The 20792-nt window shown below is 37.5% G+C and overlaps 1 protein-coding gene across 11 annotated transcripts in view; it reads left to right on the top strand.

Annotated features, from left to right (window-relative positions):
* The window catches only part of N4bp2 (NEDD4 binding protein 2), a 65513-nt gene extending 46763 nt beyond the window's left edge, over window positions 1-18750 (top strand). For 10 of the 11 annotated variants that reach the window (XM_048363937.1, XM_048363938.1, XM_048363946.1 and 7 more), the window contains 6 exons: window positions 739-857; window positions 3723-3861; window positions 6361-6549; window positions 7852-8020; window positions 12969-13092; window positions 14923-14995. In XM_048363937.1, coding sequence (XP_048219894.1) covers window positions 739-857; window positions 3723-3861; window positions 6361-6549; window positions 7852-8020; window positions 12969-13092; window positions 14923-14968 — 786 coding nt within the window. In that variant the 3' untranslated portion in view covers window positions 14969-14995. Of the gene's footprint in view, window positions 1-738; window positions 858-3722; window positions 3862-6360; window positions 6550-7851; window positions 8021-12968; window positions 13093-14922; window positions 14996-17955 lie in introns of those variants that run through there. The other variant, XM_048363935.1, reaches the window with a different exon arrangement.
* Window positions 18751-20792: the final 2042 nt, after the last annotated feature.

Here is a 20792-nt window from a genome sequence, read left to right as displayed (position 1 = left end):
CTTCTTTTTACATTGTGGGTTCTGCCTGTTGAGAATGTGTTTTTGATGATGTTTGTAGCAGCATAGAGTGGCTATTTCATGAGGGCCGTGGGAGACGTTTCTCTCAGATCTCAGTACTTTTCCTGAGCCACTGGTTTGTTTTTATTTTATGGACACTGAAAACCTTTGTTTCTCCTTTGCTTTGTTCACTGAGGGACTCAGAACTAAATTTGTGGTCCACTTTTGGCAAATGTACAGGATTTTGTGGCATGAGTAGTGTTCTAACAAATGCCTTGTTAGGCAATTTTGTTGTGTGAGGATGACACAGTACTTTGATAATCCTAGATAGTACAGCCTGCTACACATGTACGGTGCATTTTATGTGTGCCTCTCGTTAACCACAGTGTTCTTATGCAGTATGCAGACGATCTATAGATATTTATCTTCTGTTCTTTTTACATATTGTGATCAGATGTATTAGTTGTATGTAGGTATGTGTGTATATGTTTATATACACACACGCACGTGTGTATATGTGTGATTGTGCATAGGTGTACATTTATGAGCAGCTCTGTATACTTGGCAAAACATGGATATAAGTAGTACACAAATACTTATACTACTAACTTCAGCCTTTTAACTAGTGAAGAATCTGTAATGTCTTATAAAATGTTAGTCTTTTTGCAACAAAATAACCAGCTTTTGTTCAGCATTGTTTTATGTTTCATGTTAAAGGTGCTTTTTATGTTTTTGTTGTAGAAAAGGGAGACACTTATGTTTGAAAAGGATTGTGCCACTAAGCTAAAGGAGAAGCAGCTCTTTAAAATATTTCCAGCCATTAACCAAAATTTCCTAGTGGACATTTTCAAGGATCACAAGTGAGTGCTGGAAGTGGAAGGATTGACTGTAGTTTCTATTCTGATATAGCTGGTGGGACATGCCAAGATATTTTTCTGATAAACATAATGTGATATACATAATACAGAAAGTGAGCAGTTTCTGACAACTCATAATTCTTTTTAATGTTTCATATATGTGCCAATGTGTATATGTGTGCTTGATTTTCATGTATGTGTTTTATTTAAAAAGTTGCTTTTTATGTACTGATTTTGTAGTTTCTTTGCCTATCTATATATAGTGATCTGGTCTTATTTTTTTTCTAAAATAGTAGGAAAGTACCATGATTTATTTAAACTCTCCTCTTTTTGTGGACTTTAAAACTGTTAGAAAGATTGGCAGTCATAATAACGTGAACATGCTTGGTACATGGATGAATACGATCTAGGACCATCACTAAAAGCTCAATAGCTGGTTTATATATGAAAACTTTAATAGTGCAAGATTTCCTTTAATAAATCTCTTTCTAGTATATGCATGGAGAGTGTAACCTCCCTGGATATTAGAAATTAATTTTTTTACCAGTCTGATGAGAAAACTATTTTATTTAAATTTTTTGTTTTTCTGATAAATGTTAAGCTTTAATTTTGTTTCCCCTATCATTTGTTCATTTTTACCAATTTTTCTTTTGGTTCTCTCTCTTCCTAGATTTGAGGGATCTTTGGATATCATGCATAGTAGTCTTTGTGTCTTTGTTAAGATAAATTGCAGTTATTTTCCTGCTATGATGCTGATCTCTTACTTGGTATATTCACATTGATTGCTTTTTTTTTTTCTTTCTTTTTTTTGGTGGTGGTATTGGGGATTTAATTTGCACTTGCTAGTCAGGTGCTATGTCACTTGTGCCATAGGAGCCACACCATCCCTCAATCCATATATATATATATATATATATATATATATATATATAAAATTTTATCTATCTATCTATCTATTTATTTATTTATTTATTTTTGGTCAGTTGTGGGCTTGAACTCTGGTCCTAGGCACTGTCCTTGAGCTCTTTTTTTTGCTCAGGGCTAGTGCTCTACCACTTTGAATGTCACTTCCAGTTCTGATGGTCAATTGGAGATAAGAGTCTCCTGGACTTTCCTGCCTGGGCTAGCTTTGAACATGATATTCAGATCTCAGCCTCCTGAGTAGTTTACTAGTATTACAGGCGTGAGCGACCAGTACCCGGCTTCACACATACATATATTTGATTGCTTAATTGTTATAAAGATGTTGTACAGAGGGGTTATAGTTACATAAGTCGAGCAGAGTACATTTCTTTTTGGTCATTGTCACCCCTTCCCTCTCTCTGTCCCAGTTTTCCCTCTCATCCCATCCACAAGTTGTACAGTTCATTTTCAACATAGTATCCAGTGAGCACCACTGCTTCATTTTCATACATATTTTAATGTGTTTTTCATGTGTTTTATTAAACAATCTTGTCCTCATTGCTTTTGAGTTTTATGTCTTTAGTTTTAGTCTTATTTTGTATTATCCCAATATTATAACCTCCTCCTTCTCCTCCTCTTCCCTCCTCTTCCTCCTTTTTCTTCCTTCCTCCTCCTCCTTCTTCCTCTTCCTCCTCCTCTTTCTTCCTCTTCTTTCTCCTCTCTTCTTTTTCTTTCTCCCTCCCTTCCTCCCTCCCATCCTTCCTTCCTTCCTTCCTTCCTTCCTTCCTTCCTTCCTTTCTTCTTTCCTTCTTTCCTTCTTTCCTTTCTGTGCAGGTCCTGGGGCTTGAACTCAGGAGCTGGGCACTAGTGGTCTCTGAATTTTTGTGCTCAGGGCTAACACTAACACTTGAGCAATAGTTACACTTCTGGCTTTTTTGTGGTTAACTGGTGATAAGAGTCTCAGGGCCTTTCCTACCCGGCTTGGTTTCAAACCAGGACCCTCAAATCTCAACCTCCTGAGTAGCTAGTATTATAGGCATGAGCCACCAGCACCTACTTTCTTTCATAAGTACAAATTGCAAATAGATCTAGCATTTTTTGATATGTGTACATGAAGTAGAGACTTAAAGTGAAGTTATAGGTTTCCCTTCATTATTTTTCTAAGTGATTATCAAGATTAATTCACTAATATAAAAATAACTTTTGTGGGGGGTCCTGATTTGCCACCATATTGTTTTAAATATTGCTTTTTTTTTGACATATGGACTTGCTTTCTAGCCTTTGCTGGCCTGGAAGTTGCTGTGTAGACCAGGCTGGCCTAGAACTTGAGATCCTCTTGTCTCAGGCTGTCAAAGTCTGTACCACCCTGCCCAGCTGAATAGTGTGTTTGATGTATTAGACATGCTTTTCTTTGAATAATGTATACTTTTGCTTGTTTTTAAACCAGGTCTCACTAAGCCCAGACTGGTTTGATACCTGTCTGTTATCCTCTTGCCTCACTGCCTCAGCCTTCTGAGTACTGAGATTACAGGCACAGGCCCCCATACATGGGCACTTATATGGGATAGCTTTCTTCCTCATATCTAACTAACTTAATACCCATTGATTAGTCTTTTCCCATTCCCTTCTCTCTGCCATCCATCCTTCCTTCCTTCTTTTGAGATGAGTCTCACTTTGTAGTACAGGCTGGTACTGCTTTAGTCTCCCAAGTGCTGGGGTTTGGGGCATGCACCACAACTCCCAGCTCTGTATTTACTTAACAAAATTAGTTTTGGAAAGCCTGTTATTATTTACACTCAGAACATTCTTGAATCCGTGAGATACACAATGAGCATTTAATATCAAGTGGAAGACTTAAAGTAAGCTAGTTTTCTAAATTCTGTTTGATGATTACTTTTGCTAATGTCTCTATATATCTTTTGTTTTCACTTATTGACATTGTATTTGTACTTCAACTTTGTGCAGCTATTCATTAGAACACACAGTGCAGTTTCTAAACTGTGTTCTTGAAGGAGACCCTGTGAAAACAGTGGTAGCTCAAGAGTTTGGTCACCAAAATGAGAATGCTACTTCTCACCCTGCACAGAAGTCGAAAGAGAAAAAGGTAGGAGTTAGTTGTTTTCCTGCTTCAATAAATTGTAAATAAAAATACAAGTAGTTCAAGGAATGTAATTTAATGATTGCTTTGATTAGGTTGGAAATTGAATGACCATTATTATGTTTGGTTTAGATTATCTTTTGCACTCCAAGTAATGGTTTTATAGCTGATTATGATTTTAATGTCAGCATACATGACAAATATTCAATTTCTGCAACTTCTGTGTAGACTCTGCAGTGTAATATACTAAGTATGAAGGCTAATTGAATAGTAATGTGATTTATTTATTTATATTGCTATATGTTTGTTTATTTATTTATTGTTGCTTGTTTTGCTTTTATGCCAGTCATGGGGCTTGAACTCAGGGCCTGAGCACTGTCCCTGGCTTCTTTTTGCTCAAGGCTAGCACTCTACCACTTGTGCCACTTCTGGCTTTTTCTATATATGTAGTGCTGAGGAATCGAACCCAGGGCTTCATGTATAAGAGGCGAGCACTTTACCACTAGGCCATATTCCCAGCCCTGATCCTGCTATGTGTTTTTTCCCCATATGGTCTTGAAGTCTAAATATATAGGTAGAAATATTTTGAGAATATTTTGAGAAAGTGTCAAATTATTTTCCAAAGTGATTGCAGCATTTTACATTGAAATTATTTTCTTAATTTTAATTTTGCATTGTTTACTGTAGCTGTGCATAGAAATATAATTGAGTGTATTTTATCAGCATTAGGCTTTTACAAAATTTTTTATTTTAATAAATTGGTTAATTAGTTACTTTTTATGCGAGTACTTGAATGACACTTGAATTCTGGGCCTCTCACTCTGCCTTTTTACTCATGTCTGGTAGCTTTACCCCTTAAGCCATGCCTCCAGTTCTGGCTTTTTGCTGTTTGATTAGAAATAGTCTCAAAGATTCTCTGCATGGGCTGGCTTTGAACTATGATTCTCAGATCTCAGCCTCCTGACTACCTCAGATTATAGGTGTGAACCACTGGTTCCTGACTATTCTTCTTTTGTAAGACTACTTAGGAATAAAATATGTTTTCCCTCCCTCTCTTCCTTTCTTTTTTCTCTCTCTTTGTTTTTTAGACAGGGTTTTTCTGTAGCTCAGGCTGCCCTTGAACTCTTACATCCTTGGTTCTCACCCTCCCTAGTGCTGTGATTATAGCCTAGCCATATACTACCATCCTGGCCCTTTCCCTTTGTATTTTTCACCATCACTTAGTTTCTGTAGAGGATTTGGATAGTTTGACAGGTGACTGACTAGTGCTGTGCTTGGAGCAGGAGCCAAGTGATGATACTGAGCTTTTAGTTATCTGGAAACATGGTATTGAATGGACAATATATTGTGGGTTGCAAGGAGTCTACATGATGATCTGAGGCCCAACAGGGAAGCAAGATGACTTCTTCTCTGTCCTGATCACATGCTGTGCCTGGGATTCATCCTGGAGCGGGGGAGGTTCTGGGGACTAGATGTGCTTGCTCACAGTGGGAGGTGATTGGCAAATGTAATCCAAGAAGAAGCATCTCTAAATTACGCCATCCTTGGCCAAAACATAAACTTTAAAGTTATTTTGGAGATTATTCTTAGTCCTGCTTTTACAAAATATGGGCATATGTCACAAAGATTTGATAAAACTCATTAAGGATTTGTGAGCAGAATTTTTTCTGCTATCCTAGGACACTAAGAAACTAGGTAAATTTACCATGTAAATCATGGTGCCAGTAACATTTTGGTTTGTCTATTCATTCCCTCCCTCCCTCCCTCCCTCCCTCCCTCCCTCCCTCCCTCCCTCTTCTCCCCTCCCTCCCTCCCTCCCTCCCTTCTTTCTCCCCTCCCCTTCCCTCCCCTTCCTTTGTTTCGTTGGTCCTAGGACTTGAACTCATGGCCTGGGTGCTGTCCCTGAACCTCTTTGTGATCAGTACTACTGCTTTACCACTTCAGCCACAATGCCACTTCCAGCTTTTAAAAGTAGTTTATTGGAGATAAGTCTCACAAACTTTCCTGCTCTGGCTGGCTTCAAACCATGATCCTCAGATCTTAGCCTCCCGAGTAGTTAGGATTACAGGCGTGAGCCAGTGGTGCTGCCTCTGGTTTGTTTATTTTCAAGGAATGAATGTTTAAAATTCTGTTTTATTAATACATTGGTTTCAAACCATGATCTTCCTGATCACCACATCCAAGTAGCTGGGGTTAGAGTCTTAGTCTTGACTATTTTATAGTCTATCCTTTTGCTTGATTTTGTAACCTAATTCCATTTGGGTAATTTTAGTGAATACCTTAATATCTTCTCAGGTTAGCATAGTTAAAGACACATGAAAATTAATGACACAATGAGGTGAATATAGTTCATTATTGCTTGGCTTGTAGCTTGACAGGCTCTATTTTGAGGAAAACAAAAGATGAAACATGTGAGAGCTCAATTTTTATAAGCACTTTCTGCAGATCAGGCATGTAAGTTTTCAAACTTTCTGTGGGTATTACTTATTGTATAACATTTTACAGGGAAAGAAGTCAAAGGAGACTGAAGATACCCCGGGCGAGCCATCTTTCCAGGACTTTGAGTACCCGGAGTATGATGACTACCGGGCTGAGGCCTTCCTACACCAGCAGAAGAGGACAGAATGCTACAGCAAGGCCAAGGAAGCTTACCGCATGGGGAAGAAAAATGTTGCTACCTTCTATGCCCAGCAGGTAAGTGCAGAACCCTTTGTCTGACTTGTCCGTAGGCCATGATCTCCCACTCATCCTGAAGCAGTGCCACTGGCCCTATGCAGTAATTGACTATTGTGGGGATTCCATCGCCTTTGAGTGCTTAGTGCCTGCTGTTTTGCATTGATGCTTTGCATGGATTGCTAGTTTTTCTTGCAGTCCACATTTTCTTTTAAAATTACGTTCTGTCTCACTGGACACTATGTGGAAAATGAACTACATAATTTGTGGGTGTGGATGGGAGGGAAAAACTGGGAGAGAGCAAGGGAAGGGGTGACATTGTCCAAAAAGAAATGTACTCATTACCTGACTTATGTAACGGCAACCCGTCTGTACATCACCTTTGTAATAACAATAAAAGAATAAAGAAGACATTTAGATATATAAAAATACATTCTGTCATTCAGTAGCACTTATACAAGTTTTCTGGAAAAAGAAAAGCAAAATGGTTGTCTTACTGTGGAATTATAGATGTTGCATTATTTTTTGTCACGCTTGAAAATTTAGTAATATCTTTTTTTCTTTTGTGTTGGTACTGGGGCTCAAACTCAGGCCTACACACTGTCCCTGGGCTTTTGTGCTTAAGACTAGTGCTCTATTGAACCACAGCTCCACTTTCAGCCTTTTGATGGCTAATTGGAGATAAGAGTCCTATAGGCTTTCCTTCCTGGGCTGGCTTTGAACCATGATCCTCAGATCTCTCAGCCTTCTGTGTAGCTAAGATTGTAGACATGAGATGCCGTACCCAGCTACTTGATTGATTTTATAGTTGGACAACAAAAATAACCTTGATATTTTTCAGGGAAACAAAATTGCTACTTGTGCTCATTTTTCATGAGAAGGTAAGAAACTTCCTTGATTTACTGTTTATGTTGGTGGTTCCACATGGCTTACTTTGTTGAGCTTCATCAGACAAATGTCTCCCACTAGTGTGGCCTTTAAAGCCCTTCGGTGGCCGAGGAAGTCACTGGGAGATGCTGAAAGGGTCCACCTTGTTCATCCAGCCATAAGCCAGTGGCTTCTTTCTTGACATAGGTAGTGTTCAGTTTAGTTTCCTTTTATGATTTTTGGTTCAGAAACTAATGTGGAACAGTGGCTCAGTACTTTCAGAACTACACTATTCACCAAAACTCATCTCAGTGTTGGTGCATTCTTATCTTTTGCCTTACTGCATTCAGATTTTAGATATAATGTTCTTCCTTTTGCGTTGAGGGTACGATTCGTGTGTGGATCATCTAAGAGCAAGTGTGAAAAGTGTCCCTGGTGCTTTGTTTATGGTTAAAGGGTAGTCTTCATGAGCAGAAGATGAGAGAAGCTAATCACCTTGCTGCTGTGGAGATCTTTGAGAAAGTCAATGCCTCGCTGCTGCCACAAAATGTTTTAGACCTCCATGGGCTGCATGTGGATGAAGCCATAGAACACTTGACGACAGTTTTACAGCGGAAGACTGAAGGTAGGACTGTGCTGGTGACGTGCTTTCTATTTGCAGCGTTGTTATGCTTGCAAAATCAGGAGGGTCTGAGGCTATCGGTGCCATCTGTAGACATTTACAGTAGTCATTCTTCATACCACCACTAATGTTTTCTTCTTTGCTTTGTTTGTCTTCCTTTGCTGTATTAAGGAGAAGGTACTGTGTAATCTGAGAATCTTCTGAGGGTTATAAATTGGACTTTTTGTGAGTATTATATATCTCTGCTTTTTTTTTTTTTTTGAGGTAGTCTTGTGATATAGCCAAGGTTAACTTTGAATTCCCAATCCTCTTGCCTCAGCCTCCAAAGTGCTGGGATTACAGACATGTAACACCATGCCCAGCTGAATGTTTCTTTGCTCAATAGATGTTTAATAAAATGCACAAGCAAGGTGATAGAGTTTTTGAAAATTGACACAAAAGGTTGGATTTCTAAGCGTCCTTAGTGTGGCAGTGTTCCTTTTTTCTCTTTATTTCTGTCTTGTCTTTGTGGGTCAATAGGAAAGGCCCCCATCTGCCTTATATATTCTGCCTCTTCCCAGGGCTTCTGAGGAAGTCATGCATTTCACATACACTGTGTCTCATTGGGTTGGCATCTTATTTCTTTTCATCATCACATGATAGTACTTCCTAGGGAAGTTCAATTCTTTTTAGTTACCTCAAATTCTTAACACTAGAAATCCTCTCCTTTCAGTCTTAGTAAATATTTGACTTGACTTTGTCTTCCTTTGCGTTTTATTGTGAGATGCCAGTCTCCTGCTGTTTACCTCGTGGCTGAGCTGTCACTGATAGCTTCATTGGTTTGGTTGATTTCTGTAGATCTTTGACTGTTTTATATTATACTTTATATAGGTTTATCAATTTAGTAAATATCACTTACAATTAAGTAGAATTGATATATAAGGCTGAAAATAATCTATTATGAAACATTCTACAATGTTGAACAGGGGGCTGGGGATATGGCCTAGTGGCAAGAGTGCTTGCCTCGTATACATGAGGCCCTAGGTTCGATTCCCCAGCACCACATATACAGAAAATGGCCAGAAGTGGCGCTGTGGCTCAAGTGGCAGAGTGCTAGCCTTGAGCAAAGAGAAGCCAGGGACAGTCTCAGGCCCTGAGTCCAAGGCCCAGGACTGGCCAAAAAAAAAAAAAATTGAACAGGCTCCAGAATAATAAATACGTGCCAGGAGCTTCAAATAATTAGTAATGACATTTTATCATCTCTGTTTCTTGTTGCATTTCTTTTGTATTTCTCCCTAAACCTTTTTTCCTTCTTTCCCTTTCTTTTTTTTTCTTAGCATACATGAGTCATACATGTTTTGTTGTGATTATTGTATACTTGCATACATATACTTGGAGCAGATTCATACTCCCTGTTATATTTCCCCTTTTCTTTCTCTACCTTTTCCAACAGTATTTGGTGGGTTTCATTATGTTATCTTCATAAATAGATATGTGACTACTTTGATACTCTTCACTCATCTAGTGCCCTCTTTTACCCCTCCCTTTATTGGTATTAAGTTATCATCTTTTAGGTCTAGACTCCACATAGGAGTGAAAACATAATGTTTGACTTTTTGAGCTTGGCTTATGTTACTTAACAATAAAGATCTCCAGTTACATGTTTTCTTGAAAACAATATAATTCGATTGTTTTCTTCTTCTTCCTTATTCTTTCTCCTTTCTTCTTTCTTTTTCTTTGTGCTGGTAGTGGGACTTGAACTCAAGACCTTGTGCTCTTGCTTGGCTTTTTCTTTCAAGACTGGTACTCTGTAACTTTAGCCAGACCTCCATTGCTGGCTTCTTGCTGGTTAATTGGAGATAATAGTCTCAGAGACATTTCTTCCTCAGCTGGCTTTGAACTTTGATCCTTAGAACTCAGGCTTCTGAATAGCAAGGATTACAGGTGTGAGCCACCAGCACCAGCTTAGAATTTCTTTTTGACATGAGTGTGTGTTATGGAATTAGTATTATTGGTTGAATAACATTGTAAATATGCTAAAACCCACTGAACTGTACATTTTTAAAATGTGGAGCATTATGCTGTGGGAATTTTATCTTAAACTCTTTAAATAACCTGCCTAAGATAACATTCAGATCCAAGGTGCTAATGTTTTCTGGAAGCCAAAGCCTATCTTGTATGTGCTGCCCCCCATGGTAGCCTGTAGTTGTTGCCAGTTACCACCAGGTGGTAGTATTGTTGAATAGGAATGTTTTTAGGGGAAACTGCGGCTCTGTACTGAAGTTTCTAGTCATAATATAAAGCAAATCGTCAAAATTGGGAATGAATAGAAGACTAGACCCATTTTTCCTTTATGTTCCTTTTAATTGAAATCCATACTACTACCTACGAAGTGTTATTACTTCCAAGCCTGTAGGCCTGACTGTTATACAATGGACGTTCACAGGGGACCGAAGAACACGTTAAGCCACACCATAGGGATATATCTGACAAAAGCCAGACTGAAAGTCTAGGATAAATGACCTTGTTTTTTCTAATAAATTACAAAGAAATATTCAGATGTTCTTTTCCAGAGGGACTTTCAAATTAAAAACTTAAGTTAGGAATATGGCTTGCCTCTTATGCATGAAGCCCTCGGTTTGATTCCTCAGTACCACATAAACAAACAACAAATTAAAAACTTATAAATTAAAAGCTACCTAAGAAATTCATCAGCTCAACACAATGATTTTTTTAAAACCTTGATTCAAACAAACTTCTGTGTAAACCTTTTCTTTTTGTTAGATAATTGGGGACATTTTTACAAACTAATGATATTAAGGATCTAGTGTTAGTTGCATAATAAGGTGGTATGATAATGTGGTTTTTAAAGAGCTTTTTGAGATAGACACTAAACATTGTAGTTGAAATAATAAAGAGTCTGGAATGTGCTTAATCAGTTCCTTCAATGATGATAAACAGCAGGAATAGCCTATAATCGTGAGCATACACACAAATCTATTCAACAAGTCTCAGAACAGCTAATCAAACTCTTAGAAGGTGGAGTAAATGGTGTTCTAGACTCGGGGTGGAAAGAAGACACAGTGAAGGAGTGATGGGGGTGAATGGCATTGTACTTGAGTCATAGATTTAAGGGATTTTGGTTTGTGGGTTTTTTGTTGTTGTTTTTTGCTTATTTGTTTTTGGTCAGTCATGGGGCTTGAATTCTGGCCCTGGGCATTGTCTCTGACCTTTTCAGCTGAAAGCTAGCGCTCTACCACTTGAGCCACAGCACCACTTCTAGTTTTCTGGTGGTTAATTGGGAATAAGAGTCTCATGGACTTTCCTTCCCAGGCTGGCTTTGAACCATGATCCTCAGATCTCAGCCCCCTGAGTAGCTAGGATGACAGGCATGTGCCACTAGTGCCTGGCTTGTATGTTTGTTTTGAGAGAGTCCTGTTATATAGCCCAGACTGGCCTTGAACTTGCTGGTTTTTTTTTTTTTTAATTGTTGTTGTTGATGTTCCTTCAGGTAGGTGACACCTGTTATTTTAGGTGAGTTCCAGAGGTTTGTGGTTCAAAGCCAGCCTAGAAAGAAAAGTTCTCTAGAGTCCACCTCCAAAATAACTAGCAAATAAAGCAAAGCTAGAGGCACAGCTTATTAACTAGAACTCCAGCTGAGCAAGTGTGAGGCTCTCAGTTCAAACTCTAATATCATCAAATAACATTAGCACACACTTGTTAATGAATGAGGAATAAATGTTAAATTCATTAGAACAGCTTTTTATTTTTGGCAGTTTTTTTTCTTGTTGTTACTCTCTTGCTGCTCTTCTTAACTTCTAGATGTATGTACTTGCTTTTCCAATGTCCTATCCAAAGCAGGAGCTGCAATCTCTCAGGCTAAGAAATTCGTCCATAGTTACACAGCCATTGAGTAGCAGAGCTGTGTTTCAGACTAAAGCTAGCAAGCTTCTGGGTATTTAATTAATAGGGGTATTATGAAGATTTGTAGTTAACAAATACAAGTCATTTGAAGTAGTGACTGTGTGTATAGTAATTGTTAGGTATGAATAAGATTGTTATTGTAGGGCTGGGAATGTGACTCAGCAGTAGAGCACTTGCCTAGCATGCATGAATCCCTGGGTTGGATTCCTCAGTACCCCATAAACCGAAAAAGCCTGAAGTGGCGCTGTGGCTCATGTGATAGAGCTCTGGCCTTGAGCTTAAAGAGGCTCAGGGACAGAGCCCAAACCTTGATTTCAAGGCCCAGGTCCGCCAAAAAAAAAAAAAAAAAAAGGAAAAAAATTGTTATTGTAATGATCATTTTATAGAAAATGCCTTATGGTGCATGAAATCTCCCTTCTCACAAGAGAAGGCCCAGTTAAGTCTGTTTGTTTGTTCAGACAGGGTCTTATATAAGACCATTACTGTCTCAAATTTCCAATACTTGTAGCTTAGTCCCCCTAGCTCTGGGATTACAGGTGTGAGCCACTACCTAGTTCTATCTGACTTTAGATGAATAGATTAATTACTAGAGGGCTATTTTTTTGTTGTTGTTTTGTATCATTAGTCCTTGTGCTTGGTGGGGCAGACACTCTTGACACTGAAATCACACTTGATTGAGCCTTTTACTTTGAGTTCTTTTCCAGGAGACAGTCTTGTGCTTTTTGTCCAGAGCTAGCCTCTGCTGAGATCCTCCAGCCTCTACCTCCCTCATAGCTAGGATGACAGGCATGCATACCACACCTGGCCCACTGTGTAGCCACTACATAGCCAATAATAAGAAATAGGTAACTGATCCCTGAGTCACCATGAAAACTATTTAATGTGTGTGTGTGTGAGTAGTTAAGGTGTTTAAAAAATTGTTATCAAGTACTTATACAAAGGGGTTTCAATTCAACAAATCAGTTTATAAGTACAATGCACTTAAGGTCTGTTTTCTGTTGAGAATGTAAGAAATGACTTTAGTTGTTCCAATTCCTGTTGTGGACAGAATTTAAGCAGAACGGTGGTAAGCCCTACCTTTCTGTGATCACGGGGAGAGGAAACCACAGCCAGGGAGGAGTTGCTCGCATCAAACCAGCTGTCATTAAATACCTCACAAGCCATAGTTTTAGGTGAGTATGTTTCTGGTGTCTAATGTCAGTTGCCATTTGATACAATTAAGTAAACAGTAACAGTAGGATTAAAACGATTTGTTAACTATTTTAGTTGACTAAATTGAACCATCTGATTTCAGTCACAGATTAATGCTTAAAATATAACTTGTTTTGCTAGATTTGTTTCCTAGTGAGATAGGAAAGAAAATGTACATTGTTAATAATTAATAAAATGGTTTCATAACTTTAAAATTCTAACAAAATTAAATATGCAATTAAGAAAGTACATTACATATTTGATAGTTAAATATTTGCTAGTTTTGAAAGAAAAATGTATTAATGAGGTCTTGATGGAATTGAGACTTCTGCTTAAGTGCAGATGTAATTTAGATTATTATTTAAACTTGAGCAGAAGTGCTCCAGTTAGGTGAGTTTTATATGTCTTTATAAGTTAAATACCATTAACAATGTCTGCTGACAGACATACAATAATGTCCTTTTCCATTGTGATCATTATTTAATAATAGAAAGTGACAAGGAAAATTCTGGGGTTAAAGGTTCACTAGATAGAGTCCCTGAAGATATGAATGCTTAAGCCTTCAAATTTCAGTTAGCATAACATGTTGGGTTTATGCCATGTAAGGAAATGTTTCATGATTACATTAAAGAAAACAGTAGTTAGCATTAATTCTGAGCATGAAGGGGAGAGTTTCAGAGTTATTCTTGCAAAAGGAATAGATGAAAACTTTATTATGATGAGATTGGTGATCTATTTTAGTGACTAATGTTATTTAAATTTTTACACTGAGGGATTTGCATGCCTTGCATGGCCACATGAATTTATCACTGTATTGAAGGTTTCTTCTTGTTTTTTTTTTTTTTTTTTTTTGCCAGTCCTGGATCTTGGACTCAGGGCCTGAGCACTGTCCCTTTTTGCTCAAGGCTAGCACTGTGCCACTTCAGTCACAGTGCCACTTCTGGCCGCTTTCTATATCTGTGGTGCTGGGGAATCGAACCCAGGGCTTCATATATACAAGACAAGCACTCTTGCCACTAGGCCATATTTCCAGCCCCTTGGTGTTTTCTTTTCTTTTCTTTTTTTTTGGCCAGTCCTAGGCCGTGAACTCAGGGGCCTGAGCACTGTCCCTGGCTTCTTTTTTGCTCAAGGCTAGCACTCTGCCACTTGAGCCACAGCGCCACTTCTGGCCATTTTCTGTGTATGTGGTGCTGAGGAATCGAACCCAGGGCCTCATGTATACGAGGCAAGCACTCTTGCCACTAGGCCATATCCCCAGCCCCCCTTGGTGTTTTCTTTTTTTTTTTTTGGCCAGTCCTGGGCCTTGGACTCAGGGCCTGAGCACTGTCCCTGACTTCTTTTTGCTCAAGGCTAGCACTCTGCCACTTGAGCCACAGCGCCACTTCTGGCCATTTTCTGTATATGTGGTGCTGGGGAATCGAACCCAGGGCCTCATGTATATGAGGCAGGTACTCTTGCCACTAGGCCATATCCCCAGCCCCCTTGGTGTTTTCTTGATGCACAGAAATGTAATGCAGTCAAACTTATCTGTACAGTACATTCTTAGAAAGGTCAAATTTAGAGTTGAGAGGTTTTTTAAAATTATAACTTGTGTCAATTAATGACTTAGGAGTAACACTGAGTCTTAAACTATATGCATATTGACAATAGATTAAAAGGAGCATAAACAGATATTGGTCTTGGATATTAACAAAGGAACATTGATGGTAAATGTCATTTTAAGTATAGACAATTTGAATTGATTACAAGATGTATTTCTTATATCGCTTGGAAATTTTATCTTTAAAATATCTCTTCTCTCATTTCTGCAGGTTCTCTGAAATAAAACCAGGGTGCTTGAAAGTCATGCTAAAGTAAAAACGTTCTTGACTTAGAAGTATGAAGGTTTGTAGGTTATAGTAGTCTTATTTGCAGTAATTGAGTCAATTCTGCTCTAAACGTGTGTCTTACTAAGGATAATGTCCAGTTATAAAACAGAAATGTTTTTCAAAATTCAAGAGAAGTTTAATTTTTTACTGAATCAATTGCCAAATGTTACTTGTTAGACACTAAATAAAGAGAATTTTTATTGATCACAAAATGTCTAAGAAAATTATCAGCTACAGTTTTAAAATATGAAGTACGCTTGTTCTTATTCATAGAGAAAATACTAAATTTGTATTAATTGTTCCACATTTAATACTAGTAAAGGTTTCTGTGAGGGCTAACATGGTTTGCGATGTTTTAGGGTCACATGCCTGGTCCACACCTTCCAAGGCTGACATTAAAAAAGCAGTAGTAGTAAGGAAGAAAGGGATTTAACAAAAACACTTGAATACTTTTTAAACTTTCCAGGCCAAGCATACACTGTTTACTTTGTCATATTTTGGAGAAAGGAAGACATTCTGATGCACTTCCTTCTGCTTTGTGTGTGATCGTGGTCTCTTAGCTCTGTTCTGGTCTCTGTGTGTATTTTTTGTGAGGAAAGTTGGGTCTGAGATTATCTTGCAGTCTTACTTCTTCCATAGGTAGAAATGTTTTCAGAAAAGGAGAACTGCCTCGTTCTCTGCTGCATGTTGCTTCCTGATAGAACTTTTTCTAAAAAACTGTCTTATAAGTGGCATATCAGACAGCGCTAAATTTTACATTTTACACACATAATTTCTAAGCTGGATTAAGTCAACATCCTATTAAAACAAAAATCAGAAAACATTTTCAGTATAATCATAAAATGAATCATCATTGAAAAAGAGCCAACATTCTGAAAGAAAAGCTTCATTAACTTCTGATGTTTGGTTAGCATGATAATTACCTTTACATAAGTTTAATGGAATGAAGTATAATTTTCTCAGAATGGTTAAATTTTGCTTTGAATATATAGAATATTTTCACCATATATAAACAAATAGTGAGTTTTTTAAAAAACAAAAATTATTTGGATCAGGAATGATAGGACTGAACGGTATTGAAAGAATCCTGAAATATTGTCTAGTTTCCCAAAAGAGTAAACATTTTAATGAAAATAAACTCAAAACCAGGCTTTTATGTACTATGGATGCATGCTTTTAAAAGGAGAGCTTTATTAGTGAATTTTATTTCCACAAAAATGTTTTATTATTTAGAAATGATTAGTGACATGCTGAATTAATGTCCACATTGTTTGTAATAATTTGTTTTAAAATACCAGTATAAACACTTTAATGCTTAGAAGTGTTACATACATTAAAAATAAAGCATTTTTTCAATAACTTACAACAAAGTTATAATTGTTAATGACATAAAACTATTGTTATGTATAGATTAGTATGAATTAAGAGATGAGAACACTAAGCCCTAGAATTTAGTATTGCAGGGTATGCAGATGCATGCTCATTTTTTATTATATATTTTCTCATCGGGTTTTAAAAAATCACCTTTAGGTATATTTAGTTCTTTTTTCTATTTTCTTTTTTTTTTTTTTTTTTTTTGTGCCAGTCCTGGAGCTTGAACTCAGGATCTGGGCACTGTCCTTGAGTTTTTTTTGCACAAGGCTAGGGCTCTACCACTTGAGCTACAGGTCCACTTGCAGCCTTTTTGGTGTTGAATTAGAGATAAGAGTTTTATGGACTTAGCTGTGTAGACTGGCTTCTAACCTCAATCCTCAGGTCTTAGCCTCTTGATTACAGGTGTGAGCCACCAGTGCCCATCTTATTTCATTATTTTAATTATGACTAATTTGGTTTTTTTTTTATATTTTATTTTATTTTTTTTTTTGGCCAGTCCTGGGCCTTGGACTCAGGGCCTGAGCACTGTCCCTGGCTTCTTCCCGCTCAAGGCTAGCACTCCGCCACTTGAGCCACAGCGCCGCGTCTGGCCGTTTTCTGTATATGTGGTGCTGGGGAATCGAACCTAGGGCCTCGTGTATCCGAGGCAGGCACTCTTGCCACTAGGCTATATCCCCAGCCCTAATTATGACTAATTTGGAAACAGTCAAAAGAAGTAGTGTGGTGTTCTGTGATCAAATCAAATGAAAGAAGGTCAGTTTTATACTGTTTCAACATTAATTTTATGCCTTAGTTTTATAAATAAGGAAGTTTTTGTTATTGTTTTGTTTTTTAATGATACATTCTCATTTTATAGGCCAGGCTGACCTTGAACTACAGTCCTTGTACCTCAGCCTCCTGACAGGCCACCATACTTAGCTTAATATTTCTTAATTATTATTTAAAAATATACAAGTGAAGTTTGAGCATATATATATATATATTTCTTTAAACTGTCTCCTGTCCTATCTAGTGTGTTTAAGCAACATATAATTGAGAAAGGAAAATTCATAATCCCTTCCCCCACTTGTCTATTTCTAAATCCTTTATGTCAGAGGTAAAGATAGTGTAGGGATTATCAAAACTTTCCATTTTGTTGATTTCTATATCTTGTATGTCAAAGATAAAAGATAGTTTGGAGATTGTCCGAGTTCTTATGTATTGGCCTGCTTATTCAAATCTATGACTCAGTTGATTAGTATTTTAAAACATATTTAAAATACAACAGTGTGTGTAGTTGAGAATATTTTAGTAACAGTTATACCCACTTAGCATCCACCAAAGGGAAAGAATGAGTGTGGGAAGCAGCAGGCTGTGCGGTGGACCATGCACACCCAGTGTGTTTCCAGTCAGCCCGCCTCCTGTGCCTGTGCAAAATGGAAGCCAGCCCTCTGACATTTATCAGCTGTTCACAGATCTCTGCGTTCTTGTCCTGTTGGAAGTTTCTTGTGTTTATTAGTACTTCTATGCTGTTTGCAATTCTATGGCCTTTAAATATAGTACATAGAATAAAATTGTGACTCATATCTAACGTGTTTAGTGTGTTATAACATTTTTTTTTAGAAGAAAAGCTCACAATTCTTTGGATGGTTTCCTGTCTTTTGTTTTAGTCTTTTTCTTTTAAAGTTCAAGTGTTTTGTATGCTTAGAAAGAAGACATGTATAATGACAAAATTAGTTATTTCTGAGCTGGAAATTGGAAACTTTTGAAACTCAGGAAATTGCTCTGACAATGTTTTAACTGCTCTCAATTAAGAAAATGTATACAAACAAAAATAATGTGTGCTGTTTTTTTCCAAGTGCTTTCTCTAAGTGCTTTCCCATTGCGCAATGAGGTGAAGTTTGATAATGTTTCTGTCTAGTGGTTAAATATTGCTTATTTTTATTTACATGTAAAGAAAACAGATTTAAATGTTTGTGTGGCCCAAACCAGTGTGGTTTAAAAGTAAAATAAGTTTCTGTAGAATATTTGTTAATGGTGCTTCTTTTTTAAATGTAATTGAAGTTTACAGTATTACTTAATGCCTCTTGAATTGGAGAGACAAGGCTAGTAGAACATACCTATGTGTTGAAGAGCCATTTAGAACTTCATGTTGTCCCACAACAAAGTTTATTATGTTCCTTAAAGTTCAGTAATTGACTTTTATGGTCCAAATGATGAATGTGTTGTTAATAAACTATAGAATTAACCATGAGACTTTTCATTCAAGTACAACATTGCAGCTGTTAGTTGGAGAATATATTGTAACATTTTCACAGTGTATCAGAAACAAAATGTTTTATTTGTACTATAAAGAAATTGTAATTTTGCTGTTAACTCTGTACTTTTTATTAAAACAGTTTATAAGTTTGCTTTTCACTTTTCTTATGAGACCATTTGCAAATTACATACTTAATTTAATAAACTACTTTAGCCACAGTCCAGTGTGAGGAAGTCCTTCGTTTGATGTAAGTTTTGTGGCTTAAATATTAAATAATATTTTTGCTTATAACTTTGTAATTTCAAGGGAAAGGGGTCATAAAACTTTTCATTTCTAAAAACAAAAACAAAACTTTTCATTTCTGTACCACAGCGTTTATTCTACTCTATTTGTGTTTTTTTGTTTTACTTTGATTTTGTGAGACAGGATCTCACTATGTAGTCTAGGCAGGCCTTGAAGTTGATCCTACTGTCTCAGCCTCCTGAGTGCAGGGCTTCAAAGCTATACTACCTGGCTTTTCTGGTTGATTGGTACTTTCACAGATAGTGGTCCTCAGCGAACCAGATCAGTGGATTAGTTAAGGCTCCTCTCTTCACATTCCTCTATCTTTTGACTGACATCAAAATAAAGAGTTGTATTATTAGGGACACAAACAGTATGTTGAATAACTTCAAGGACCTTCAATTTAATTCTGTTGAAAAAAGTTTTATTTACTCAATTACCAAGGACTGAAAGTATTTATTCAAGAAATATTTATTGACTACCTACTACCCAGGATTCATTATGAGACAATTTCTATCCAGAAGTAATTTATAATTAGTCTCACTATTACATGTGTAACAATTTATACTCTGGAACACTTTCACACATGTGTTAACTTTTAAATCTCAAGAGAATCCTATTTCATAGATGGTGCTGTCCCTATTTAATGGATAAAGACACAGGGTTCATTGGTTTCTGAGTAAGTGACAGAACCATAGTTCTGACCTAGGTTCTCTGACTCCTACTTCCAGAGAAACTGCCCCTTTCATGAGAGAGAGAATACTTCCTTAAGGAGTGATAGCCCCTCCTGAGAGATGTGGCTACATAATGTATGTCTATGAAAATCTGCCATTTATAAAACTGACTACTTCCTTTATCCAAAGATAAAACCCAAATACTAATGACAAGAGAAAGGTTTATTTCTCTCTTTCTGTCTCTCTCTCTCTCTCTCTGTCCTCTCTCTCTCTCTCTTTCCCCCCACCTCTCTCTACCTGCCAGTCCTGGGGCTTGAACTTGGGGCCTGAGCACTGTCCCTGGCTTTTTTTTTGCTCAAGGTTAGCACTCTACCACTTGAGCCACAGTGCCACTTCTGGCTTTTTTTCTATATATGTGGTGCTGAGGATTCAAACCTAAGGCTTCATACATACGAGTCAAGCACTCTACCACTAGGCCATATTCCCAGCCCTTATTTCTCTTTCAATATTAACTAAATCTCAGATAGAAAGAGTCAAGGACTGATACGAGTGCTCTTTTTTATAAAGTTTTTGTGGATCTAGAGTCCATTTTAGTTTACTACTCTGTTTTACCATAGTGTGGTCCTCATTTTTGTGGGCTAGGGTATTTATTCTGTGGAAGGAAGGACAAAGAAAAAAGGAGCAAAAGAGCTGGTGTCAGCAGTCTTAAGCTGCATAGGACACTTCTATTTACAGCCTGTTAGCCAGAATTTAGTCATACAATTACATCTAGCTGCAAGGGAGGCTCAGATGGTTTCAGATTGTGCTCTGCTCAGCCAAGTTTTGGGTGTTCTTTTGGAGGGAAGAGAATGGGTATTAGTTCCTGCCATGTCATTTTTTTATTGTGCTGTGAAAATTAATTCTTGATGAATTCCTTCCATGGTTGTTAACAATATCCATATAGTACTACTAATAGAAAGGAAAACAGTTGTATGAGTTAGAAGTGGTGAGTCTGTATGTTGCTCTCCTGTTTGAAATACTTAAAATGTCTTTGTGTGTGTAGGTGTGTGTGTGTGCTGGCACTGGGGCTTAAACTCAGGGCCTGGGTGCTGTCCCTGATCTTTTGTGCTCAAGGCTACTTCTCTCCCATTTGAGCCACACCTCTGTTTCTGGCTTTTTTGGTGGTTAGTTGGAGACAGGAATCTTACAGACTTTCCTGCCTGTGTTGGCTTCGAGCTGTGATCCTCAGATCTCAGCTTCCTCAG

Source organism: Perognathus longimembris, chromosome 16 (assembly GCF_023159225.1).
Source record: "Perognathus longimembris pacificus isolate PPM17 chromosome 16, ASM2315922v1, whole genome shotgun sequence".
NCBI lineage: Eukaryota > Metazoa > Chordata > Mammalia > Rodentia > Heteromyidae > Perognathus > Perognathus longimembris.
Note: the sequence above shows the minus strand (reverse complement) of the source record. Positions and strands in the feature narration are given on the sequence as shown.